The 27,104-nt window shown below is 45.6% G+C and overlaps 5 protein-coding genes across 5 annotated transcripts; 4 read left to right on the forward strand and 1 right to left on the reverse strand.

The window, feature by feature from the left end:
• Positions 1–1,305: 1,305 nt before the first annotated feature.
• LOC131291355 (serine protease inhibitor 28Dc-like) lies at positions 1,306–2,946 on the reverse strand. The gene has a single exon (XM_058320592.1). It carries the CDS (start codon positions 2,944–2,946, stop codon positions 1,306–1,308), a length of 1,641 nt encoding a protein of 546 aa, XP_058176575.1.
• A 3,458-nt stretch (positions 2,947–6,404) lies between these two features.
• Positions 6,405–14,934, forward strand: LOC131291456 (uncharacterized). Its single transcript, XM_058320702.1, is given in 18 exon segments — positions 6,405–6,468; positions 6,537–6,706; positions 6,801–7,054; positions 7,114–7,304; positions 7,371–7,683; positions 9,498–9,581; positions 9,644–9,831; positions 9,896–10,095; positions 11,512–11,524; positions 11,585–11,739; positions 11,922–12,145; positions 12,232–12,422; positions 12,502–12,959; positions 13,491–13,620; positions 13,692–13,846; positions 13,911–14,146; positions 14,223–14,413; positions 14,477–14,934. Coding segments are annotated over 18 exon segments (3,675 nt in total).
• Positions 14,935–19,613: 4,679 nt separating this feature from the next.
• On the forward strand, positions 19,614–20,950 carry LOC131291721 (CLIP domain-containing serine protease HP8-like). The gene is made up of 5 exons (XM_058320745.1): positions 19,614–19,677; positions 19,733–19,887; positions 19,961–20,187; positions 20,265–20,323; positions 20,502–20,950. Exons 1-5 carry the CDS (start codon positions 19,614–19,616, stop codon positions 20,948–20,950), a joined length of 954 nt encoding a protein of 317 aa, XP_058176728.1.
• Positions 20,951–21,608: 658 nt separating this feature from the next.
• On the forward strand, positions 21,609–23,004 carry LOC131291093 (phenoloxidase-activating factor 3-like). Its single transcript, XM_058320287.1, has 5 exons — positions 21,609–21,672; positions 21,747–21,901; positions 22,004–22,257; positions 22,327–22,517; positions 22,598–23,004. Exons 1-5 carry the CDS (start codon positions 21,609–21,611, stop codon positions 23,002–23,004), a joined length of 1,071 nt encoding a protein of 356 aa, XP_058176270.1.
• Positions 23,005–25,236: 2,232 nt separating this feature from the next.
• Positions 25,237–26,742, forward strand: LOC131291876 (serine protease inhibitor 28Dc-like). Its single transcript, XM_058320758.1, has 2 exons — positions 25,237–25,712; positions 25,788–26,742. The coding sequence occupies exons 1-2, from the start codon at positions 25,237–25,239 to the stop codon at positions 26,740–26,742; spliced, it is 1,431 nt and encodes a 476-aa protein (XP_058176741.1).
• Positions 26,743–27,104: the final 362 nt, after the last annotated feature.

Here is a 27,104-nt window from a genome sequence, read left to right on the forward strand (position 1 = left end):
GGAGAAAATCTAAGAAAATGTATGTGATGATTAAGAGACAAACAATTTCCTCCCTTTCCAAATCATGCCAAGATGATCTCTTTTTTTATTTGATACACATTTCCTAATGACGAATAAAATTCAAGCTTCAACCCGACAATCATAACGGTCGGAAAGCGATTCGATAGAATTTCCTTTACTAACTGTTCGTATCTACTTTTCGACGGCATGTCTCCTTTCGTGTCCTCATAAAAGAAAGAGAACTAGTAATGCTTTGTTGTTAACACCTTTAGTTTAGATTGGATAACTTAGTATCTTATGTTGTTTCAATGTGCAGATTAGTTCTATTTCCTCATTGGTAGTAGGGTCGAGGTACAGTACGGTTACTTGTACTTGTGTTTAACGTTATATTTTACTTTCCATAGCATTTGTTGCTCAAAACTGTACCAAAAATAATGTAATTCATGCATATGTACTTTGTATAACAGCTTCAGTTGATTTAATGACGTAGTTTGAATCTGTTATATTACCTCTTTCTTTTTATTGCGCTGCACATACTGTTGCATACTTCACGGCATTAAATCTGTACGTGAATTAGAACAATAGTACTAAACTTTTTATATGAATTTGCCCTTTTTTGGTGAATTGTTTGCAAAAAAAATTAATGTAAAGCGAATATGAAAGATTTTTATTGTTTTAGCTTTGTTTTTCTGCATTTTGGATGTGCTAAACCAGCACGAAATACTAAACGAAATGAGTGTATTGCAGTGCTTTGAAAAATAATCCAAAACATTCCGCGTACTTCCACTATTCCAACTTCCCCTAGGAATTCGCGAACGACGCAAACAACCGATGACAACAATAAATGCAGTGCGTACGCGGGAAAAGGGTACTTCCCAATATGGTAATACGGCAATTTCAATCCCACGGCACATTCGCGACTATGATGAAACTGCCATCTAAATGGAATAAAGTCACCGAACACAAACGGCACAACCACGCAGCAGGAGTAGGTCTTGTATACACGACGTAGTAATTTTATTGGCTTACTTGGTACTATGGACTAAAACCACACACGATTGATTACACGTCCGTTTGCACGCAGTTCATTTTTAGCTTGCACAGCTTCAATATTTGCGAACCAAAGGCGCAGTCATAAGAATGTACATACGAATAAAATGCCTTCACTAGGAACGGAATCGCCCCATATTGTTTTTAACGGTTAAAAGTAATAATATAAAATACGATCTCGGTCGTAGATTCCCGGAGCGTCCTGGGCGCCCTGCTGCCTTGACACAGTAAAAGATCCTTTGTCACGTTGTCTGGTTAGGGCGTTGGGTCGAAGATTGATCCATAGAACAGCGGCAGTCGGGTTTCGTCGTGACCGAGCAGCAGCAGGAAGGGTGCATCGATTCGGACGTGGATCGATGGGAGCGCCCGGAAGACGGTGGACGTCGTGATGGCGCCACCCTCGGTTCCTTTCTCGTTGATGTCTAACTCGACGCGATGAATGAACTCACTGACGTGTAACTGCGACTGTGGCACCCGAGTGTCCTGGCCAACTGCACTCTCTACGTTGATATTGAGGCTGTCACTTCCGCGCCTTCGACTGTCGGTCGGCTCTGGGTCCGCATTGTCGAGCGGAAAGACGAAAGACCCCGAAGAATCAGCATCGAGGCGCGTCGCGAACAGGTCGATCGGGGTAGGACGTGCAACCATTTCGGAGAGGTCACTCTGGCCACGGTTGAACAGCGTGCGCACACCGAGCTGCTGCAGCACGTCACGCAAATTGATCGTATTGGTAATCGACATCTTCGGCAGCTGCAGGTACATCTTGCGCATGGTCATGCTCTGTACCATCTCACCGATCATGGCTGGCGTCAGGTTAGCCTGAAACTCGATCATACGCGACCTCGTCGAGTTGTTCGGCATGAGGATGTAGAGCGCCGATTGGTTGCCCTGGTAGGAAAGGCCGATGACCTTGGCGTCGTATTTCTGCGCGTCGTAGTACGGGAAGCAACCGACGGTGATCATTGTTGGGACCTGCTTGCTGGGCCGCTCGTGGCCATCAGTATAGAACGGCTTCATTTCGGTCGCCTGCTTCTCGAACGGCTCCGACCAGAGCCCTTTGAAGTACAGTGCACTGGCGACGATCATCTCCGACTCGGCCGCGACCTGCGCCGACACAATGTCACGGATCTTGCCCTCGGTGCTCCGGTCGGCCCAGGCGTTGATGTACTGCGCCGCCCGATCCGGGTCCGATGCAAACGGTACGTTTGCCGCGGTGCTGTTGTAGTACCGACCGGTAGACCAGAGGAAGTTGTCGCTCAACCGTAGCCCCTCGCGCACAAACACCGCATTCGTAACGCGGACCGTATCCTTGGTCGGTTTCGGGTAGCCCTCGCCCTCGTCGCCACCATCATCGTCATCGTCGTCGTAGCAAGGATTAGACGTGCGCCAGCGAGGTGGCGTCAAGCTAAACTCCGTCCGCGCCAGGTCGTTCAGCATGTCGCTGTACAGCTGGTGGATGGTGTCGAGGTTGTTCGAGTAACGCTGGAACCCAAGCACTCGTATCAGCTCCTGCTTGGTCTCCCGGTTCGCCCCAATTAACAACAGCGAGAGAGCACTAGCGATGCTGACCGGCGAGAAGACGGCCGCCTTATTCTTCTGCCCCAGGATGCGCCCAATGAAACGGGCCAACTCTGTCACGGCGGCCGACGCCGGGTTGTACACGAACGGACGCGGTCCTGCCGGTGCCTGCGGGGTACCTACGGGTGCCTGCGCCACTCTCTGCACAGGTCTAGTATTTAGTTGCTGCACTGGAACTTCAACCGGTTGCAGCACCGGTCGCCGGTTTACTGGCTGCCCGGCCCACTGTCCTGCACCTGGTGTAACTTGCATCAGCACCGTGCTAACAAGCACCAGCGTCACCAGGACGGGCGCTTTAACCGTACACCTTATCATCATCACTACGGGTGAGGAGGGGGTCTAGGGTCCGTTTACAGCAGAAACAAGTTCTGAACCTCCGGAGAACCAGTCACAATGCGGTCGCTATCACTCGCCTCTATGCACGATCGCCCTTACACACACTGACTGAACTGATCGGTCCGCGTTCGGGTGCGTTCTTTTATAGTTACTACCGAAGCGCGACCGGACACCGACCAGATCTCGAACCAGACACTGGAATACACTGTGTGGCACTGTGTGAATGTGTGTGCCTGTGCGCGTGCTATAGTAGATCTTCTTCTCTTTGTTCCCCTTGTCCACTGGATGGATCCGTTTGTTTCGTTAGCTCCTGTCGATCAGCAAATCCGTGCACGGTCACGAGGATCACTTCACCGGTTTCCTAGGGAATAAGGATCGTATTACACTCCGAAGCGATGCTGAACCCAATAAACCTATTCTTACTCGCTTGATCACTAACCGAACGTCTGCAGCCTACAATGACTCGAGAGACTAGTTTACGTAGAACATACACGATCCGAACCGTCGAACGTTCGGACAGCGATTACGGTGTTGCTGCTGCTGCGGCTGCCTTCAAGCAACTACTGCCGTTTGGTCGACGGGTGTCGTTAATTTACATATTCGCGGGTCTACCCATACCCTCGCCCGTTCGCGTCCATCGGCAGCGATTCCCGAGAGGTTATCTCCCCACCCGGACGGTGGCGGACAGATGTGTAAGTGTGTGATACTCTACCCCTCTTCTTCCTCCTCGCCACCACAGCTATGATCATACAGGGAGAAGTGCGCCGATCGGTTGGTCGATCGAGGTATTTGTTTTCAAAACAACCCTTGTGAGCGCCTCCTCCATGGCCGCGTACGGACGATCGTAGATAGCTACCGAAAAAACTGGTTTGTCCGAATGCGAAGAAGTCGTCGTTCGCGACTGCTTACGCGTGTGGGATTTTGCACCGTAAATATACAGTCTCGCCATTCCAGTACCAACCAGAATAGGGCGGAGGAAGGGGTGCGTAAAGCCGATGACAGAGAAAACCCACGATGGGAAGTACGTTCAATCGGCAGCGACGATGCAACCGGGGAAAAACCCGCGCGGCTCTTCCGCACCTGCTACTGCAAATTTCTTCATTTCGTTAGCGCCTTTGGCTATGGACACGGAATGATTCATCGGCATCGATGTATTGGGTGCTGTTGTTTTCGATAACACTTTTCGATTTATCAATTAACGTTCGGGATTTTGCAGCTTTGAGGCTTTGTGCCTTTGATGGGTAAGTGAATAAAACCGTTTGTTGCTTGAAGAAGTTTACATTATCTCTATCACTTTGTTTGTACATTTTGTAGGAATGAAAACGTGATGATACGATTTAATTACCCGTTACGCTTTCTAATAGATAATCCTATAAACCATAAAACCCTAATTCTTAGCTCTAGATAACAAGTAAGGTTGGAAAAAATCGCTAAAACGTAAGGACAACTAACAATCCCATTAGGTCAAGTGACCAAATGTGAGGCAATCCAGTTTGATTTCTTCCTCATCCAACTCCGGTCGCTAATTGAAGAAGTATTTGCATTTGACACTGATTCGTACGATGTACCAGGCGTCTCCATCGATGGGTTCAGGTAGGAAAGGTGTATCGATTACCTGATCGATTTCGGCGTTTATTAACACTATTAGTGCTAAAACCATCGTCATAAGGTTCACAGTTACACTATTTCATTGTATCAGTACGCCAAGCTCTTCTCTCTGCAATTCCTCTGTTCCGATAATTTAATCCCGATTACATAAGCCCAATTAAAAAATATCATTCATTCAGACGCAATTAACGCCAACGATTACATAAAGGTGACTCCTCTTTGACAAGCTGCCGACGAACAAGTTTTGACACAGAATTGTGGAATGCATTAAAAGCTTACCAGTTATCGATGAGTTTCGAATGAGAAACATTTGCATGCTGCTGCATTGGGTACGTACCAACCAGGCGACCGGTTCCTGTGGTTCATTCAAGCGGAAACATCTTTAAATTAATATTGATTCTTTCAGAGCCTTTTTTATCGCTTGACGACTTGAAGCGGTTTCATTATTCGGTCTATAAATAGCCTCAAGAAAGACTTTTCAACCAGCACGTAAATGTCAAAAGTTTTCAACCGTCAACAGGCGAGTTGAAGGACGGCGACTATCTGGCTCAAGACGTAACAAACAAGAGCTGATAAGCACACTTTACGCTGACCTCCGGATGCAACCTTTCCGTCCACGGAGGAACCTTCCTGTTGACTCTTCGTTGCATGGGAGAAAGTGACCATACGCGTACTACAACAACGACAAAAATGTCCATTTACTGGCATCACTGTGGCCGCGCAGAAAAAAAAGGAAGCGAAGAACGAACCCAGCAACTTGTTATTTTTCGGTCTTTCCAAGGGGCCACTTTTTTCACTGGACTTGCGGCCGGCTGAAATAACAAACAAGACAGACACGGTTAAAAAGAATCTTTCTTATGGTTGTCAAACCTGTTTACGCCCGGCACACGATAGCCTTGTGCCATCGCCAGCAACTTCCCGGGTGTGGTAAAAATAATCCATTTACCATGCCGTGACATCAAACCTCGTGGCTTCGCCTGGTGAAGAGTGGGCAGCACAAGAGGGCCGCATGGCGAGTCGGCAAGAAAAGGAAAGAGCATACGATGATACGATCGAGCGGCGAAACCAAACGTGGAAGCAACACGATAGAGAGCGCGATAAATCCGTGGTAACAGCTTCAAGGGAATTCATACGGCGGAGACCGGGGTCGGCATGCATCGCAGTGGACTGCGAGGAGTTCAGGGCAGAGGCCGGCACAAAAACCCACCCCCGGGGCACGGCTGCTAGGATGGGGGCTCGGAGTCTTTAAAACATGCGTTTCTCACACGGCCGATCAGTTGAATGAGCAATCTTCAGCGAGACGGACACCGAACCCGTCTCGATCGGCCGGAGCAGGTCTGTGTCGTGTGAGCCTAACACGGCTCTTGTGTCGTTCGCGAGACACTGTTGTGTCGAAGGTTGGCGAGCCTCACTCTCGGTTGGGCACGCGACAAACTAATAGGTGAACACATCATCTCCGTGCTGCCGCCGATCAGTCCCGCCGCCGTGAGAAGCTTCGGTATACTGTCGCGTGTCGTAAATGTGACGTGACTGTCCCTTCCTTAACGCGCGTGAATGTATGTGAGTGCAGTGTGGCCAGTAACTCCCCTCAATCACGCTACCGATACACACATAACAGCGTCTAGCGTTTATGTTCAACGCCAACAATACGGAATCCAGTCGATCGCGTATGTGAGCAGTGAATTTGTAGGCGTGTGACTCGGTGGAGGCGTGAGCATTTGATTATAAAAGACCAGTGCGCGACCTCGCGCCATCACATACAACAACCTCAAACAGTGATCGCGCAGATCTTCCTTGAAGCTGGTGCCATCATCCTTTCAGATCGCTTTGCAATGCATCCTACAACGCTAGTGTTTTCGTTGTTGACGATCGTCTTCGGTCAGATCGTGTTGTCAAGTATGTAAAATACCGTTGTGCGTGATTTCTGAAAGCAATAGGTAACATTATTATTTCGTGTTATTTAGATCAACAACTAATGCCGAGAGCATGCAGCAGTGCCGAACCCTGTACGGATATTAGTCAGTGTGACTTGTTCGCTCCGTACCACACTATGCCCTCTAAGTGGAGCCCGGGTCTTAAGGATACCTTCATGGCTCGGTACTGTAAGAGGGAGGCGTCTCCAAGTGGTGGAAATGTGAGAACCCTTTAGTGCAGCACACTGGAAGTGTGGCCATCGTGCAAAAAACGTTTTGTTTGATTGTTCTTTCCATCCTCTCTACCATCATCAGCTGTTCAAAGTGTGCTGCCCAAAGTCTTCGGTGACTCAACCGACCAGAGCATTACGAAGAAGGATAGATCTGCTCGATCTGCAGGGCTGTGGACCGTACTCCGAGGATCGAATCGCGCATGGAAATAAAACAAGGCTGTTCCAATACCCTTGGATGGCGCTGCTCCGTAGCAACGGAGCGTGGATATGTGGCGGCACGCTGATCAACGATCGATACGTTCTTACGGCCGCACACTGTGTGAAAGATACGACGGTGTAAGCAACCATCGCCTTCCTTGATCGTAGACATAGCATAAAGTTCTCATCCTTTACAGTGATTCCGTGCGCTTGGGAGAGTATGACCTATCCCAAACAACGGATTGTGACCCGCGGGAGGATGCCTGTGCTCCACCTCCGCAAGACATTCGTATCGAGCGTACCATCATTCACGAGCAATACAGCGCTCGGCGCAAAATGAACGATATCGCCCTACTACGGCTAGCCCGGGATGCAACGAAGAACGAAAGTGCGTATCTACGACTCCAACGAGTGAACATATTGGTAACTAACCCATGTTTTGCTTTTCCCACAGATGTGATACCTATCTGCCTTCCGGTGACGCCCGAGCTGCAGCAGACGGCAATTAAATTTTTCTTCGTCGCCGGTTGGGGTACCACCGAAAATCAAACTCATTCCGATGTACTGCTGTTCACTAAACTGGTTCTGGTACCGAAGGATGAGTGCCAAACGGCGATCGCGAAGGAGGATCGCTACGTGAAAGTCGTCGACACCCAGATATGCGCAAGGGGCGAACAAAACCTTTCGGATAATTGCTCCGGCGACTCCGGTGGACCACTGAAGACGCTCAGCAACAATGCACGCTTCGTGCAGTACGGAGTGGTGTCGTATGGCTTGAGGACCTGCGGCAAACAGTCCGGCGTCGGCGTGTACACCAGAATTGAGAGCTACATCGACTGGATTCTGGATAAACTGGAGGACTGAGAAGTACGCATAGGATTGTACTTATTCTTTGATACTTAGCAGTATCCAGCTCGAACCGGCATTTTCAAACTGTACGACGTGATGATGCAATTCACAAAAAGGCATTCTGCCTCTATCGTTCAAATAAAAATACTCTGGAAGATATAAGAACAAAAATTACATGTTTTTGTTTTCTTCAAATCCAAAATAACAGTAACAGTAATTTTAAATATTGTTAGCTATTACAATACAATTTGCAAACTTCATTAGAACGTTCCAATCAGTTCGCTGTACATATGCTGAATGGAAATAATAACGTCATTCTCTGCACAACCGTATATTTTCACACCCTATACATCCCCTCATGGGTGCAAATGAAGTGGACGGTGCTCTTTCGCTAGAAATGGGATTCACTTCCAATATGAAGAGGATCGCAGGTATTCGTCATACAAGGGAATACCCGTTTCCATGATGACTAATATAAAGAACAGGAAAGAAATAAGGTTCTTGTAAGAACATTAAACAACCGTAGGCTTCCAATGCGAATTTAGTTTGATAGTTTCAACGTGTGGCATGTACAGCGGTTCTTAGTGAGGTCGTTGTCATGAAGCTCGACGATGCTCTGCATGGATATATCGCTTCTTTTTATTAGGAAATTCCCATACCACTGGCAGAAACCCCGAAATTCTAATTCTTTTTCATTTTGTCATCCCGTTCTTTCGCTCTTCGGCCTTATCTGAGCAATTAAAAGCCATCAACTGAACAGCGGCCAAGAGCAACGATTTATGCTTTTTAAATTATACAAAACTGTAGTAAGAAAAAAGAGCGACTTTAGATTGTTCTAGTTTATAGTGGGACTTCATACCGGTCTCTTCTTTTAGTTTGGTTCATCTTACGATTCCAGTTCTTTCCACGTGCGGTGAGAAAACCAGTTCTCGGAAACGCTCCTTTCGCGACCAAATTTGAAAGTTCACTGTCAAACAAAACTGAACCAACCAAAAGCGGTCCAAATCTGAAGCGGAAACCTTTCCGTGGAGAGAGATGACAAAATTATCTCTCGATCCCTTATGAGCAACGTTTTTGAATATGGAGGTGTGAGAATTTGATTATAGAAAACCGGTGTCAATCTCGCGCTATCGCACACAACAACCAGAAACATTGAACATTGAGTGTATCTTCCTTCAAGTTCGTGCCATCACTTCAGATCGTTTCACTATGGATTCTATTCCTCTAGTGTTTTCCCTGTGGACGATGATCCTCTTCATTCAGATCGTGTTGACAAGTATGTGATGGCATTTGTTTCCATCATCCAAAGGTTTCATTGCTGTTTTTTTGCTTTATAAAGATCAACAACGAATGTACAACAGTTGCAGCAGTGCAGAACCCTGTATCGACATTCGTCGGTGTGATTTGTTTGCTCCATATCACACTATGCCAGCCAGATGGAACGCAAGCCTTAAGGATACATTCATGACACGGTTCTGTGCGAAAGAGGCGTCAACCAACGGTGGAAATGTGAGAACACTTCAGTACAGCGCGAAGATTCTTTCGAAGTATCACCATCGTTATCTCAACAGGTGTTCAAAGTGTGCTGCCCTAAGTCTTCGACGACTCCACCGGCGAGAGAGTGGCGAAGAAGAATAGATCTGCTCGATCTGCAGGGTTGTGGCGTGTATTCCGAGGATCGAGTCGCGATTACTGTGCTGTTCCAATTTCCTTGGATGGCGTTGCTACGTAGTTATGGTTCGTGGATTTGTGGCGGTACGCTGATCAACGTTCGATACGTGCTTACGGCCGCACAATGTGTCAAAGATACGACGATGTAAGGATACCAAAACCGTTCCTTTGATCGCACATTCCGAATTGAATTTTCATTCTTTACAGCGATATTGTGCGGTTGGGTGAGTTCGATCTCAACCAACCGATCGATTGCTTCCCGAGGGCAGAATGTGCCCCGATCCCGCAAGATATTGCCATCGAGAGTACTATCATCCATGAGGAATACAGCGTCCGACGAAAAGTGAACGATATCGCGCTGCTACGGCTTGTCCATGCAGCAACCGAGAACGAAAGTACGTTTCCGGCCAGGTAGATGGCGTTGCACTGACCCATGTTCCATGCTCCATTTTCCCTCAGATGTGATCCCTATCTGTCTTCCGGTGACGCCCGAAATGGAGCCAGCAGTGGCGACATATTACGTAGCCGGATGGGGTACTAGGGAATATAAAAAGCATTCCAACGTACTGCATCATACAAAACTGATCCTGGTACCGAAGGATGAATGCCAGATGCAGATACGCAAAGAGGATCATTTGGTACAAATTTCCGATACACAGGTATGCGCCAGGAGCGTGAATAACCATTCGGATTATTGTTCCGCCGATACTGGTGGACCACTTAAATCGCTTGGCAAAAATGGACGCCTCGTGCAGTACGGAGTGGTGTCGTTTGGCTTGAGCGCCTGCGGAAAACAGTCAAACGCTGGCGTATACACCAGAGTGGAAAGCTTTATCGACTGGATAGTGGATAAACTGGAGGACTGAGGTGTGCACTCATCAAATTGTAGTACAATTCCAGCAATTTACACAACACAAAGTGTATTCAGCCTTTTCGTTCAAAAAAAAATTTCTTGAGAAAAAAAACACATGTTATCTTATCCAACAATCGTTTTACATTCTTATAAACTCATAAAAATGTTATAAACAAATATATTGCATTTCACAAGAAAGAAGCATTCTCATGCAATGTGGGTAGGATCCCACATATTTGTCACACCAAGGATTCCCCTTTAAGCGATGACTAACCTAAAAAAACAAAACAGAAACAAAGTTGTTGTAAGAACATTTGAGAACGAGAATCTTGCAAGGGAATTTACTTAAATGGTTGTTAAGTGTGGTATGTATGATGCATCTTAGCTCGTTCCTTCCTTGCCGTTACGCCCTGGATGCTATGCCATGGGAATACCGCTATATTAGGGAAAGCCGTATAGCCAACAGGCACAAAACCCGAAAATTCCTTTTTGTTTTCAAATTTTATCCACATGTCTCCACACCCGGCATCATCTGAATGATTATAAACCATAATGAAATCGTGGCTACATTTGATGTGTTGAAAATTGTTGGCAACAAAAAAGAGAAACAGTCCCTTCTTTTGGTTATGGTTCTTCGTTTTTGTGGTTTGTTGTGCGATAGTTAGCACGATCATGTCACCCTCTCCGCGCCTTCAGGGAAACCCAATTCTTTGAAACACTCCTTGCGCGACAAAACATTACAGATAACCCCCCTCTCCGTCAAAACAAATCACCCAAATCGGTAGCATCCCTACCACGGTGAAGAGTGGTAGCCAGCTACTGATGGTACAACCATTTAGCAGGCATCAATCTGTGTTGCCGGTTAATAAACCTTCACCTTTAATGTCGGTGGAAGTGGCGCCGCCGCCGGTATTCAATTAACTGTTTCTCTTGTGTATTGGTGGTCACGGGCTGCACACCACCAGACCACAGTCTGGCTGTGTGACGTCATAAAAAGCGACTCATAATGCTTTGTATGCTGATCATACATAGGCCCCTATCTGCAGGAGAGATGGAAGGTCGGCAATAAAATACCGAGGTGCCCTCCGGGATCGATCATTACATCCGCAAGCGTCGTTCGCGAGAATCATCGATCAAGCCGGTACCATCATCCCGAAGGAACGCGGTGCAAATGTATTCAATCAGTTCAGTGTTGTGGTTGTTGGCGATCGTTTCCTGTCAGGCGGTGGTAGAAAGTAAGTATTTGCTACCCTTTTGCTTTACACAACATATAAGATTCACGAAATCTCTTTTAGAATACAACGAATGCCACAATGGAGACGCATGCATCGACATTCGCCAGTGCGATTTGTTTGGTCCACACCACACTGTACCTAGCAAATGGACAGAAAGCCTTAAAAATGAATACCGCAGCCGAATCTGCGAGCGTGAATCAGTGCAGGGTGTGTTTGTGAGTAACATTTTGAATTTATTGATCTGATTGTGACGAAAGTACGCAAATAGTATTAAATGTGCGGGATCGAGTAAATTTCGTTTTCGCTAGTTGACGTGCTACGAAATAGCCGAGATCACTTCAACTGTTTTTTTGGGCTGATAACCAATCTGTATTGATGGAATCCAATTCTTCTGTAGGTTCATAGAGTTTGCTGCCCCTCCAAACGGGGAATAGAGCTGCTCGATTTGGACGGGTGTGGTATTAGCTCGGAAGATCGAATCTCAGGAGGATATACTGCAAGGCTGTTGCAGTTTCCTTGGATGGCCTTGCTGCGTAGCAGCGGACTTTGGATCTGTGGTGGGACGCTGATCAACGAAAGATATGTCCTGACGGCGGCGCACTGCGTGAGAAATAGAGAACTGTAAGTACCTTTAACCTTACAAAACCCCCCATACCTTTAGATTTGGGTCGAACGAAAGAATGTTACCGATCGATTTTTCTCCACAGAGATTACGTACGTCTGGGAGAGTTAGACCTCAACCAAACGATCGACTGTGACGGGCTGGACGATTTTTGTGCTGCCGAACCTCAAGATATTGCTGTCGAACGTGTTATCATGCACGAGGAATACAATAGTCGTCGAAAAGTGAACGATATCGCGCTGCTTCGTTTAGCCCAACCTGCCTTATTGAATGATAGTAAGTATCGAGAACTCGTATGCTATCATCCGGGAGTGTAGAAAGCATGTCGCTTGACTGTGTTTCGTTTTCGCACAAGGTGTCGTCCCAATCTGTCTCCCAGTAACGCCTGCCATGCAAACGGTACATTCGACATTCCTTGTGGCCGGTTGGGGATCTACGGAAAATGCACTGTTCTCCGACAAGCTCCGCTTCACTTTGGTGAACGTGATGACCAAGGATGATTGTCTAAAGCGACTACAAGAAGAAGTCGGTAGCGTGCGCCTCTACGACACACAGGTGTGCGCCATCGGTGCGAGGGCATTGTCGGATAACTGCGTCGGTGACTCTGGTGGACCGTTGAAAACCATAAGCAAGAACGCCCGGATCGTCCAGTACGGAGTGGTATCGTTTGGTCTAGCGTCCTGCGGTAAAAAGTCAGCCCCGGGCGTGTACACTCGGGTGGAAAGCTATATCGATTGGATTTTAGGAAAATTGGAGCCCTGAGGTAGCATTTCACAAAGAAAACACTGGATGAAGTTTTTTAAAGCGGAACAGGTACAATCAAATTAGGTCTAAGTAGTGTGGTGTGTCAGACAACAGCAAACAACGACAAAACACAATAATATCGAAGTAGCCTGGTATTCATTTTTAAATTGTGTCAGTGTTTCAATTTTTCTTAAATCATAAATCTTCAATGTGCATTTTAAATGAATACTTAAAAATTCTCATTAATGATCCGAAAAATGGAATACTCCCTTCAAAGGATGTCCTTCCCCCAAACACATGACAAAACATGATCGCGATATTCATGATGTTCCCCTCGCTTCGTAAAGGTTTGGGTGTATTTCATTTCTCATAAAAGAGACGTCATAAAATCGCGCCTTCAAACAGGCCTCTAGCTGGTAGTTATAGAGGAATTCCCCTCGCATAAATAACGGACACAAACACACATTAGGCCGTCTAACAAGTTGTGCCCTTAAAACTCCCCTATTCAATTACACACACACACCCATCGAGAGGTCTGAAGATAGACACCAACCCCCGGTTGGGGGGGTGTGATCATTCGCTTATATAAACAACCGGCAGTTTACCACAACGTCTCACTATAGCTTGAACCGTTCATTTCGAAGATCATCGCGTGAACGCTGCACAATGCAATCTACCGGTCTGGCGTTGTCACTGTTGGCGATCGTCGCCTGCCAAACTGCTGCGGCAAGTAAGTAAAATAATTTGAGTATGATGGCCTCTGCGTTATTTCTTCCGTTTACCACTTGTGTCTCTCACTAGTGTTCAACAGGTGCAGCAATGGAGATACTTGCATCGACATTCGTAACTGTGACCGTTTTGGTCCGTACCACACCGAGCCAAGCAAATGGTCCGCTATGCTCAAGGAAGACTTTCGAACACGGGTCTGCCAGCGGGAGTCAATAAATGGTGTGAATGTAAGTACCACTGAAAAATCTAATCTTCATCATGATGACTTAGTGTGGTACTCATTTCCGGCAGGTTTTTAAAGTGTGTTGTCCACCCGCGAGAGGATTAAAGACTAGACTAGACCTCCTTGATCTAGATCGATGTGGTGCGTACTCAGATGATCGAATCGCGTTCGGTAAAAATGCAAGGCTTTTTCAATTTCCCTGGATGGCGTTGCTGCGTAGCCGTGGCCATTGGATCTGTGGCGGTACATTGATCAACGAACGATATGTCCTGACGGCAGCACACTGCGTGCACCATAGGGCTATGTATGTGCCATCTACACGGATTCGTCCTCTTTTGCGGTTAGCTCACAGACTGTTACCTTGAACGCTCTCTTCACAGTGACTACGTGCGTCTGGGAGAGTTGGAGCTGAACCAAGCGATCGACTGCGACCTTCGGCAAGAGGTGTGTGCTCCCGAACCTCAGGACATCACAGTCGAACGTGTCATCATCCATGAGGAGTACAGCGTCCGGCGAAGGGTGAATGACATCGCGCTCTTACGGCTTGCCCGACCAGCAACTCTGCACGAAAGTAAGTACGGACACGCAGAGGGAAGTAACAACAATAAAAAATGGACCTTCATTTATTCATCAGGTGTCGTCCCAATCTGTCTTCCGGTGGCGCCTGCGATGCAGACGAAACTGTCCACTTACTACGTGGCCGGCTGGGGATCGACACAGAATGCCATTTCCTCCAACAAGCTTCAGTTCACCGAATTGAACCTAATGCCCAACGATGAATGCCTAACGCGGCTGCACGAGGAAGACAAGTACATGCGCCTCTTCGACACACAGGTGTGCGCCATCGGTGCCAGGGCTCTGTCGGACAATTGTGTCGGGGACTCCGGTGGACCGCTGAAATCGGTGAGCGTTAGTGCGCGATTCGTGCAGTACGGGGTTGTGTCTTATGGATTGAATTCATGCGGCAAGAAATCAGCCCCGGGCGTGTACACCCGTGTGGAAAGCTACATCGACTGGATATTAGATAGGAAGCCTGAGGTGCCAGACACTAGCACGGGGGCGAGAAAAGAACTGAAGGGACGGACTAACTGATTGCGGAAAATAATCCTGCGTTCATCGCATTGCCATTAAAAAAAACCTCAACATAATATATTAAATACAACTATGAAAAAACATTTATAAAAAGTAAAACCTTGTTGTTTTAATTACTATAAATCGGCTTAACAGTAAAGTTGATATATAAAGTTTAATAAAAAAAAGTAGAGTTATATTGTCTTGTGTTTAATTCCTAACAGTAACTAGATCAAACAGTGCATGAAAGAATTAATACTTTGAAAAAAAAATATAACTATTAAAATTATCAACATGGGAAGGGGGGACCCCCTCTCGAACCCTTATTTCGTTTTTTAATGATCAAGCTTTGATAACCAATATGATTCGTATGAGATGATGAGACTAATCTTTTTATATTATTTTTAAGTTTGTAGTTTCTCGGTTGGATCTTTTTATTTGAAGCATCCCCATTCTTTCAGAATTACGTATCATTCAACAGGGTGTTTCCTTGTCAGAACTTTTATAAAAAGCTGCAGAAAGTGGAGGTGTCCAACTAAGAATTTGAAAAGATCACACACATGAATCACGCGTTGACCATTCTACCATAGCAATGACTAATATTTTGAAATTAGCAACATGTCATTATAATGATACAGTATCTAGAATCAAGCTGAAATAGGTTAGTCATCGCATACAGATCGATTGCAAGTAGTGTCTACTTCTTATTTGATGCGACTTCTTCAAATGACATCCCACACATTTTTCAATCACGTGTTTGCTCAAATAAATCGACCCATTTTACAAACGTTGTGTCAACACACCGAACGGAATTGACGCGAATCTGGGAGAAACCTGTTTCGGCCTCAAAAACGGCAAAAACACATCTGCCCAGAAAACCCCTGCCGTACACTCTTAATGGGTAATCGCAACCATAAACGACGACTGGAAAATACTTCTGCTTCAAACTTTCCGGAAACTGCTCAAGCTATATTTAGCGACTGATCGCCCAGACTTTTAGCAGAGTAGGAGTGACAGAACGGATGAAGCTTCCTATTTAGCAGGCCAGACTCAATGGAAAATGTTTGTTGTAATGGTTCCTATGACAATGCTGATCGGTACAGCACGTGCTCACTGTTTGCAGCGGTATGCTGCTTTAGACTGCCATCATTAAAGCCATCATAACCATTTTGCGAAGATATGAAAAAGCACTAGCGATCGTATGAACAATCATGTACCACTCACCGACTTCCCGAAAAGACAAATCACGTTGACGACAGTTGTAGAGGAATACCAATAAAAAAAAAGGAGAATCATCAAAATAAGATCATTTCGCAGCTTTTAAGAGTGAATAAATGTGTAATGTTTATCAACTTGAACCAAATGAACATAATGCGTGCGCAAAGAAACTAGCAAACCCCACAAAAGATAAGGAACAGAATCATTACCTGACGGTGAGGAGAACGTTGATATATGTAATTGAAAGTAGCTTCCCGAGAAACATAGATAAGTGACATTCGACGCGTAAAGTGAGCCTGGCGTTATTCATGCTCAGACATGTGACAGACACATGGCCAAGTATGGGAACTAGCCAGTGAATGCGATAACGCGTAATCGTGGAACTTATGATCGCAGTAAAAAGAAGAAAAGGATAATCCATTCTGCGTAGCCAGATTCACACGTATACTAAACAAAAACACAGTTCCATACCAAAAATAAATTCGGATATAAAAGAAGAAGAAATTATGCTAAAAAAATAATGCTAAAAAAAATGTTCAGTGAAAGTTTATATTGAAAATATGAGACCGATTTCTTAAAAGCGACGAAATAAAAATATCCCTCTTATTTTTCAACCTCAAGCCAGCCTCGTTTGACGTTTATTTAATACGTTTACGTTTATTTAATAAAATTCGATCTCGAACGGAAAATTTACGAGCATGGGATAAACCTGATCCAGCTAACAAAATCAGCCATCTGCCGCGAGAATCCATGTTGAAGACTCCATGTTGGATACCCGGAACAATAAAGGGCAATTGGAAAGTAATTTTCTACGGAATTTTACGCCTACTTCTGTAACAATTGTTGACAACGAACCGGCCAAGCTGTAACTTTATCGTAATAAATCCACTGCAACCTTAGAAGCACACAGCGATAACCGGAACCGGAACCGGATTTGACGGTCAAAAGACCATTGGTGTACCAACCAATGGGTCGATACAATGATGTTTCCTATGAAGCAAACATGCTGACATCTTTATCAAAAACATCAGCTAGTTGGAGTAGACTAAACGGGACCAATAAATACGGCCCCACCCTGAAAAATCCGCTCATTCATATTGAAAGCGGCCTACGAAAAAGTAGTACGTAAGTAGTAAGTACATTACTCAAAAAGCGCAAAGTCATGGAATCGACAAAGCTTCTATTCTGGCTGTTGCTGATCACCGCCTACCACACAGGTTTAGCAGGTGAGAGTCAATTGGTTTGCTGTTCGCAACCACTGATAAATCGGTTCCGTTTCATTCAGCAGACAATAAGTGCGACGACGGGTACGAGTGTATCGACATTCGCAAGTGTGATCACTTTGCTCCAAAACTCAATAGGCCGGATATGTGGCCTGAGAGCCTAATGGAAGATCTTCACAGTCGGGTATGCAAAAACCCCGAAGTTGGTACTAATAATGTAAGTATTTAACCGAATGCGAAGAAAGTGTATCTTCACCATAAAGGATATTGCAGATACACTGTTCTTAAGTCACGTGATTCAACATTGTTGATCGTGCTCTGTCGTCAGGTATATACGGTTTGCTGCGAAAAAGTGAGGAGAAGGCGAGAGGAGTTACTTGATCTACAAAATTGTGGATCACCATTCGATGCTCAAATCGCGTACGGAAACGAGTCTCGGCTTTATCAAAACCCTTGGATGGCGCTGCTAAGGTATCAGGATGGCTGGCGATGCGCTGGAACATTGATCAACGAGCGCTATATCCTGACTACGGCGCACTGTGTCAAGAATCAAACTTTGTACGTAATCTGCAACTCCTTCTGCTTGAGCTTAAAGATCTTCTTGTAACAAAGGAATTCTTTAACTGTGCAGAGAACACGTGACCCTGGGAGAGTTCAATCTAGGTGAACCGATCGATTGTGACCAATCGGGTATGCAATGCGCCCCCGCTCCGCAAAATATTTCCATCGAGCGTATTATCATTCACGAAAATTATCATACCCGACCCAAGGGGAATAATATCGCACTGCTACGGCTTGCAAAAGCGGTAACTTTGAACGAAAGCAAGTAGAAACCCCCACAATGTTTACCATGCACAAGCGTGTAATCTCTCTATGTATGCTTTTTCTATGCTAACTAGATGTGACGCCAATCTGTCTGCCGGTAACGCCTTCGATGAGGAAGCATTTTCGTATGTTTAGCGCAGTCGGCTGGGGACGAATGGAAAATTGTACAATGTCTCGCAGTCTGCAGCGTACCAAAATGGCCCTCTTGTCCCACGATGCATGCAAACAGTGGTTACCCGACAAACCTAAACGCATACGTCACACTAACACGCTAGTGTGTGCAACCGGTGTTCTGTCTGCAAACGGTCTCGGTGATGCTGGAGGACCACTGCAAACAATCAGCAAAAACGCCGGTCGCTATCGCTACGTCCAGTACGGAATTTTTGCGTATGGGACAGCTTTCTGCGGCAATGTGCGTTACCCTGGAACGTATATTCGAGTGGAGAGCTTCGTCGACTGGATTTTGGACAAACTAGAGGAATAGAGTAAGGGAATAACCATGGCGCAGCAGCTCTCAATTTCGAGTCTAGCATCGCCCGGTATTACGAACGACTGATCATCGATCTACACTAGCTCTTCTGGGAGAGAGGTCAAGTCCCACAGTTTGAATCAAGTGCGTTCGTTCATAAAACTGAAGGAAAACGAGGCTTACTGTTACTATTTATTTTGTTAAAAAATATCTGTTACTGTTATCTTAATTTTTACTGGAATAAATTAGGTTCAGCAACTATAAAAAGAATATGTGAAAAAATGTTGAGATATTTCTCAATTATTTCATCTTATACATTTGCGAATTGAAGAAAATCACACACATGAATCACACGTTTAATTATTCTACCATACCATTCCATTCTAATTAAAACCAGGAACTTGGTACATGCGTGATATATTGTGATATGTAATTGCATAAGTGTAATGTTAGCAAAAACTCATTCTATGTAGGTTATCATGCATGATGTAAGATTTGAAGCATACAGCGACATTCAAAGAAAGGATATCACAAATCTAAATGTAAATGTACCACAACTGTACCTCGGTAAGAGTGTACCAAATTCAACGCATCAAACCATAAATATCTCACTGTTTTCGAAAGTAAACATGTAGAAGAGTTCTTTAAAAAGAAAGTACTAACCTAAGGCGTACGCTAACATTCTGATATCATGCGCGGTGCGTAATAGACGTGCTATGAACAGTATCAACAAGAAACAGTTCTCCTCATGGAGCGGATGGACATTGCAGGCCGAGATAGACCTTCCAACTTCCAGTTCCTATCATTGAAAGCTTTTTCATGAGAAAATGAATGCGTACCCCGGGAAATGGGGACCTATGACCTATAAATATGATATGCATCCTCAAAGGACCGCACATAACTATCCGAAGTATTCAACGAGAAAAGTCGACGAGTGAAGCGCCGTACCCCAAAAACGCAGAATCATGCATTCGGTCAATCTGGTTACCTGGTTGTTGCTGATTATCGCCTACTGGATCGTTTTAGCAAGTAAATCTCAACCACTGATCAATCAATTTCGTTTGTAAAGTTGCGTTTCTTTCAGCGTCCAACAAGTGCCCGATTGGGTACGAATGTGTTGACATTCGCAAGTGTGATCGGTTTGCCCCATACCTCTATAAATTGAATTCTTGGTCCAAGAGCCTAAGAAGGGAACTTAAAACTCTACACTGCAGTAATAAGATAGAAGTTTTAATGAAAGTGAGTGTTCGATTGCATATGAAGGACTTTCATCTTTAGCACTTATGCTTTTAATGCAAGTATATTTTTTAAGGTATACAAGGTTTGCTGTGCAAGTGTGAAAAAAAGACAGGAGGAGCTTCTAGATCCGCAAATTTGCGGTTTAGTATTAAGTACGCGGGACGCGTACGAAACCGAGACTAAGTTGTACCAACACCCTTGGATAGCGCTGCTACATGATCATAAAATCTGGCTGTGCTTGGGAACATTGATAAACGAGCGCTACATCCTGACCGCGGCGCACTGTGTGAAGAATGAAAAGTTGTACGTTATCTGCAACTACTTCACCATAAGAGGAAAGATCTAATCGTTCCATCCGGAATTGATTTATTTTGTAGAAATTTCGTGCGCCTGGGAGAGTTCGACCTAAGTCAGCGGATCGATTGTGACCAGTTGGGTTGGGGTTGTGCTCCCGCTCCGCAAGATATTCCAATCGATCGTGCCATCATTCACAAGAATTACAATTCTAGACGCAAACAGAATGACATCGCACTTATAAGGCTTGCACATCAGGCAACGTTAACAAAAAATGAGTATAAACCCACAATATTTTCACCATACACCAACTTTCACAGCGAAATCATCAATCAAATTCTCCTGTTTCCTGTATCAACAAGATGTGAAACCCATCTGTCTGCCGGTTACGCCAGAACTGAAAGAAAATGAGCCGTGGTATAAAGTGACCAGCTGGGATCAAACGGAAAACGGTATGATGTCTGGAAAACTGCAGAGTGCCGAAGTGAACTTGTTGCCGCAGGATGCATGCAACACATGGATTGCTCAGGTAGATAAATACATTCGCAACACTAACACTCAAGTGTGTGCTTTGGGAGCGGCTAATATGTCCGAACACTGTCGAGGTGACTCCGGTGGACCCCTGCTAACAAGAACAGGTACTGGTTACTACGTCCAGTACGGAGTCATTTCGTATGGTTTATTTTCCTGCGGGAAGGACCCTTTCCCTGGAATCTATACCCGAGTGGCAAGCTTCATCGACTGGATTTTGGAGAATCTAGAAGAATGAAGGAGAACTGCAGTGCACAAGTGGTTTAGAATCCTAAAAACTCAAAACTTGTATCTCTGCAGGTGCATGGGCTACTTCTATCTTTATTCTTTAGTAAATAAATTAAATAAAAAAATAAAAAAAATAGAGAAAAGCAACAAAATTCATTATGCTTATGCTACGATATGAATCAATTGATTCATCTAGGTTATTAATTCGAGAATATCTCAGATATCTGACACGTTCCGTCCGATAAGCTGCCATGACGCATTGCGGATCTGAACGTAGTACCTGCGAAATAGAAAAGAAAATCCGTATCTTTCCCCTGATTTCCAAAGTGAACACGTCATACCGGTCAAGAGATCGCAAGTTCGCGCCTCCAACATCATGTGTCGCGTGCCGCGATAGATGTTATTGCTTCCCGCACATTAAAAATAGATACCCATACATCCGCTCCAGTACTTCGCTACCCCTTAAATAATTCCCCTCTTTTTTAATTTAGACACACCCGTGCAACGATGCAGCACAAGCACAATCAAACTTGAGGTCTTGACGGTAGACCCCCTCGACCGGTGGGGGGAATGATTGTTCGCTTATAAAAGTAACCGGCAGTATAGAGCAACCCCTCATTAAAGCTGCGGGCTATTGAGGCGAAGATCAATCGAGTGAACGCTGCAAAATGCAATCAACCGCTCAGGTGTTGTCGCTGTTGGCGATCGTCGCCTGTCAAACTGCTGTGACAAGTAAGTTACCATACACGTTGTTAGTTGTCATTGTTCTACTGTGCCCAAAGCTGATTAGTTGTGTTTCCTATAAGTGTTTAATCGGTGCAGCGATGGAGACACCTGCATCGATATTCGACAGTGCGACCGGTTTGGACCATATTACAACGAACCCGCCAAGTGGTCTCCTAGCATTAGGGAAGAATTTAAGAATCGCTTTTGTCAACGGGAATCATCCAATGGTGTCAATGTAAGCATATTACTAGCTAGCAAGTGTAGTGCAGTATAGTTACCATAGCCTACTAAACCGTCTCCGATTGCTTCGAACCAACCATTCTCGCCGTCTCGATAGGTCTACAAGGTTTGCTGCACCCAGCCTGCTGTGACCACGCCAGCCGGAAAGTTGACGCAAAGACTAGATCTGCTCGACCTAGAGAATTGTGGTCCGTATTCGGAGGATCGAATCGCGTTTGGCAGTAACGCTAAGCTGTTCCAATACCCTTGGATGGCGCTGCTCCGTAGTCAGGGAAAATGGATCTGCGGTGGTTCACTGATCAACGATCGTTACGTCTTGACGGCGGCGCACTGTGTCAAGAGCAGAGTATTGTATGTAACGAATTGCTTCCTCATCTGTCTCTTATCGTAGGACGATTCTCATAATTTTTATCGTCACAGTGATTTCGTGCGCCTCGGGGAATTTGAGCTGAATCGGACAATCGATTGCGATCTGCGGAACGAGGAGTGTGCCCCGGCCCCGCAAGACATTGCCGTCGAGCGTGATATCATGCACGAGGGTTACAGTGCGAGGCGGAAGCAGAACGACATTGCACTGCTTCGCCTGGCTCGGGCAGCAACTTTGAATGAAAGTAAGTACTTTTCGAACTACTCCAAAGAGTGCATCACAAACGTGAGGGATGTGTACATCTGCCTATTCATTTATCTGCAGATGTGAAGCCGATCTGTCTTCCTGTGGGAGACGCATTGCAGACGATCATCCCCTCGTACTACGTTACCGGCTGGGGATCCACCGAGAACAGTCTGTTCTCCAACAAACTGCAGTTCGCCGAACAGCAGCTGGTACCGCTGGACGAATGCCAAACACAGCTCACCGAGGAGGACAAGCACGTGCGCCTTATCGACACGCAGATGTGCGCCATCGGGGTGAAAAATCTATCGGAAAATTGCATCGGTGACTCGGGAGGGCCGCTCAAGTCGGTCAGCATTAATGCGCGTTACGTTCAGTACGGTGTGGTGTCGTTTGGACTAAATTCCTGCGGCAAGAAGAGCGCCCCCGGCGTGTACACCCGTGTGGAGAGCTACATGGACTGGATTTTGAGCAATCTAGAGGATTGAGAAGCTACTGATGGTTAGAGTTAGATAGTGATTATAAAGTAAAACGGTATAGTTTAAGTAAATATTGCTAAAAATACGTACAATCTCACTTTGAAACGACATTTTTGCGGCCATAAATTGCCACTCATATACCTGAAGTACCTCAACAGTACCTACTACAATGAAATTATATTATTAAAACAAAAATAATAAATAGAACGGTGTAATAAAAGTTCCAATTGCCATTCTGATCTTATTCATTTGTAAAACTCATGGAGTCAAACATATGCTTGATGATAACACAAATACTACAAACAGTTAGGCATCAAAAAAACATCTTAATTCACGTTAGGTACCTCCCACCTTAGGATGTAAAATCTACCATCACCTGGAAATTTCCTGAGCAACACCAGAAAATCCGGTTATCAAGCCAAACATTACGGAAATTTTTTGAATGACACTTTTTTGGTGGATTTTTTGATAAAACGTAAGCAGTTTGGGGCAGTGAAAACTCTCCGTCCATTGAAATAACAGTAAAACGAACGATAAAGTGGAATTCCCACGAGCTGCGTAGAAATGAGAGAGCCTGAATTGAGCTACGTTTTTGTTAGCACGTTGCGTACAGCTAGTTCAAAGAACGGAAACCACGTGCTTGCTTTTCCAGTGCAGCCCCGGCGCTGGTCACTCACCGTAGATCTCACATCACAAACGGCGTTCCTTAGGGGGACAATCTCACAATCACCAACATAACCATTTAAATGCTGCTGAAATTCCCACATTTAAACGACGGTCGATCGTCACTGGTCGAACCAGTTCCGAAGTTGAACGAACAGATAGCGTCTGGCTGCAGTGTGGATCATTTCTCTTCTCTTTCAATTCCTCGATGTACTCCAAACATTGACCGCACTATGGAATATTGTATGGTCTACTTTCTACTGGACACTAAAAGTTTAGGAAATTCCCTTAATTATAAACAAAGCATCATCAGTTCCCTTTTAAGCGGTCAGGGTCGTTTGAAAAATAAATCGTTTTTTCAAAGCGAGGATACCACAATATTTGAAGGTCCTTAAAGATTAGTAAAGTAAGAAGTTAGATCAACCTACTGATCATACTTTGCTGTACGAATACAAGAAATAGAGTGAAAGTTTTAGAAGGTTAATTTTATTATTTACCATATAGCAACAAGTGATTAAACGCAGGACACTATGACATATAAGAATTTACTCAGAAACATCGTTAGCCTACTCGTCTACACACTTGCCGGACTAAGCATAAAGGCACTAACCATGTAAATGAGCCATTCTTGGAGTCAGTGTAAAATGTAAACCCCAGCATATACACGTACACAAAACACTAACAACTGTGTACGATCGTAAAAGACAGCTGTTACGCACTGGTCAAACCTGTTAAGCAGCTCGAGATCGTCTGGACAATCCGGTCGAGAATTCTAAACTCAAAGGGCTCCACACAACCATTCATTCACTTATATACACATGCATTGCACTACCGGGCGGCTCCATTAAGGAGTATATAAAGATGCTCGTGTAAATATATTTATAAATCTTTCTGCAGATCGCACCTGGAAGTGACCGGCATGGAACTTAACACCTTCTTCTATAAAATACATAGGGGTTATTCCCATCAGACTGATCGAACTTCAAAATTACCGTTAAAGCATGAAAGGAAATTTTAAACAGTATCTCTTTAACCTATGACTCATTTTTCGTAGGTTTACCTTGCAACAATCCCTTTGTGCCCGATGGAGAAGCTTTCCGTGTGCACACACACACAACGGAATTAACATGTGTTTCGCTGTGGCCGTTCCGTGGAATCTGAATGGAACTGGAATCCGAAGCGGAACGGAGCGAGACGTTCAGAAAGCCAGTTTATAAACAGCACACAAAGTTGGCGCCATCGTCAGTCAAGAAGGGATGGGCAAGCTACACATTTCGCTTCGTTTCAACTGCGTCTGTGTGGCGGGTTTTTCCAACCAAGTCATTTAACGAAATCCCAATCTGGCAACGCAGTCGCGTACGGACTGCCGTCAACGAACGACGGTCAGCATATCGGCGGTTTGCATCTATGACCGAGCGGTTATCACGTGAAATTTTGAGCGAGCCATAATTAAGGCTCTAGGAAAGGCGAACAAGAAAAAGATCGTATTTAAGAAACGATTCGAGCTATAGAAAGTCGACCAAGAACACGATCGACGATCGGTACGATCGAGAAAAAGACACAAGTGAAGCGAACAGAATGAAACTTGGCGTAGGAACCTCACGTACGGGTAAGATACCGTTGCTCTTACCCTCGCTGCTACTGCTGAGCAGTCTTCTCTGGTGCGAGACGATCGCCTACAGAAACGCTCCTACGAAGGACGTTAGTGAGAAACTGGTGGCGGCCATCAATGATCTTGGCCGTTCGCTAGGGAAGCAACTAGATTCGAACGGTGACGACAGCACAAAGGCTGAGATTTTCTCGCCAGTAAGCATCGGAACCATGATGTTCTTACTACTACGCATTGCTAATGGAAGCTTGCGGAACGAACTTCTCGCAATGCTGGGCCTGAACGGAGTGGAACATATTACGAAGAATTTCGGCCACCTGCTGGAGGAGTTAACGAGCGACATAGCCAGCAATGGTATACTGGATGAGCTTCCCGGTTGGCACACCAAACAGTCTTGCTATCCACCGGAGTATGCCGACGAATACGAGGACTACATTGACGAGTCGTGAGTAGAGACACCCTGGCTTTATGGGCTACACCGTGCAGAGCATTAATGTGTATTTAACTGTCGCGTTTTCAGTAATCTTTCCGAACCGGTCGACCCGAATATCATACGGATTGCCAACGGAATGTTCGTGCAGGATGGTTTGATACATAACAACACCGATATGGTGGAGCTTGCTAGGCAGCTCTATAAGGCACGGATTGCGAGGGTAGACTTCCGCCAGCAGCCAGAGAACGCGCGGAACAGCATCAACCAGTGGGTGGACAGTAGTACTAATGGCCGGATTAAGGAGATCCTTCCCGCCAGCTTACCGCGCACTACCCAGCTGGTGCTTGCCAGTGCCCTCTACTTCAAGGCCAGCTGGGAAACGTTCTTCAATGACCCGCAGTACACGCGGAACCAGCCCTTCTTCCCGGACGGTGAGGATAAGCCTGCCGTCGATGTGCCCACCATGTTCACCGGCGGGTGTTTCCCGTACTTCGCCTCATCCGAGCACGACGCCAGCATCATGGCCTTCCCGTACCGCAACCGTACCACCTCGATGTACATCATCCTGCCGAATGCGTCCAACCGGGAGAAGGTGCGCGCCTTGCGGGCGAAACTCGGTGCAGCCGAACTGGACCAGCTAATCGGCCAGATGGTGCGCCGGAAAGCGATGGTAGTGTTTCCCCGGATGCATGTTAACAGCCACTACAACCTTCGCGATTCCCTGGAACAGCTTGGCGTCAAATCGCTGTTCGATCCGACTAAGCGGAATTTCAAAATCGAACAATCTCCCAAGGTAAAGGGCAAGCCCAGGGACCAAGACGCGGTCAAGAAATCGCCGAAGCTGTACGTCGACTCGATGGTGCACCAGGTCGATCTGGAGGTGAACGAGCACGGCACCGAGGGTGGGGCCGTCACGATGGCCGTCATGGATCGCTCAGCGCCGCCGGTAACCTTCCGCGTGAGAGGACCCTTCCTAATCGCCATTCGACACGACCCAACAAAAATGCTCCTATTCTACGGCGCCGTCTACGATCCGTCCTAAGCATTTCACACACCATGATAGGCAGAAGGCTAGCCTTATCGGTTACATGACCGTGGATGAACAGTTGTAGCAACATATCGGTGTCATGATAATGCATTGCATCGCTCCTTGCAGGTCAATGCATTCCATTCCAAGGCATGTAGTAAACTATCCTTGGCCTCCATCGGGCGATGACTGTTTAGTTTATTTTCTATCTAGAAAAGTGTATATTTTTAGTCCATTTTTTATAAAAATTATCTCCTCTAACAAAGCTGAAAGGGAAAATGTGGTGGAAGTGTTTTAAATTAAAAAAAAAACACGTTTGTTTAGTTAAACTATCTGCGATAAATCAGGACAAAGTACTTGTGTTTGTCGGAACATGA

Source organism: Anopheles ziemanni, chromosome 2 (genome assembly GCF_943734765.1).
Source record: "Anopheles ziemanni chromosome 2, idAnoZiCoDA_A2_x.2, whole genome shotgun sequence".
Lineage (NCBI taxonomy): Eukaryota > Metazoa > Arthropoda > Insecta > Diptera > Culicidae > Anopheles > Anopheles ziemanni.

Coding starts and splice junctions, on each gene's coding strand:
- LOC131291355 (XM_058320592.1), bottom strand. CDS start 2,946: ATGATGATAAGGTGTACGGTTAAAGCGCCCGTCCTGGTGACGCTGGTG.
- LOC131291721 (XM_058320745.1), top strand. CDS start 19,614: ATGCATTCGGTCAATCTGGTTACCTGGTTGTTGCTGATTATCGCCTAC. Junction 19,678..19,732: donor CTACTGGATCGTTTTAGCAA/GTAAATCTCAAC, acceptor CGTTTCTTTCAG/CGTCCAACAAGTGCCCGATT. Junction 20,188..20,264: donor CACTGTGTGAAGAATGAAAA/GTTGTACGTTAT, acceptor TTTATTTTGTAG/AAATTTCGTGCGCCTGGGAG.
- LOC131291093 (XM_058320287.1), top strand. CDS start 21,609: ATGCAATCAACCGCTCAGGTGTTGTCGCTGTTGGCGATCGTCGCCTGT. Junction 21,673..21,746: donor CTGTCAAACTGCTGTGACAA/GTAAGTTACCAT, acceptor GTTTCCTATAAG/TGTTTAATCGGTGCAGCGAT. Junction 22,258..22,326: donor TGTGTCAAGAGCAGAGTATT/GTATGTAACGAA, acceptor TTATCGTCACAG/TGATTTCGTGCGCCTCGGGG.
- LOC131291876 (XM_058320758.1), top strand. CDS start 25,237: ATGAAACTTGGCGTAGGAACCTCACGTACGGGTAAGATACCGTTGCTC. Junction 25,713..25,787: donor GAGGACTACATTGACGAGTC/GTGAGTAGAGAC, acceptor TCGCGTTTTCAG/TAATCTTTCCGAACCGGTCG.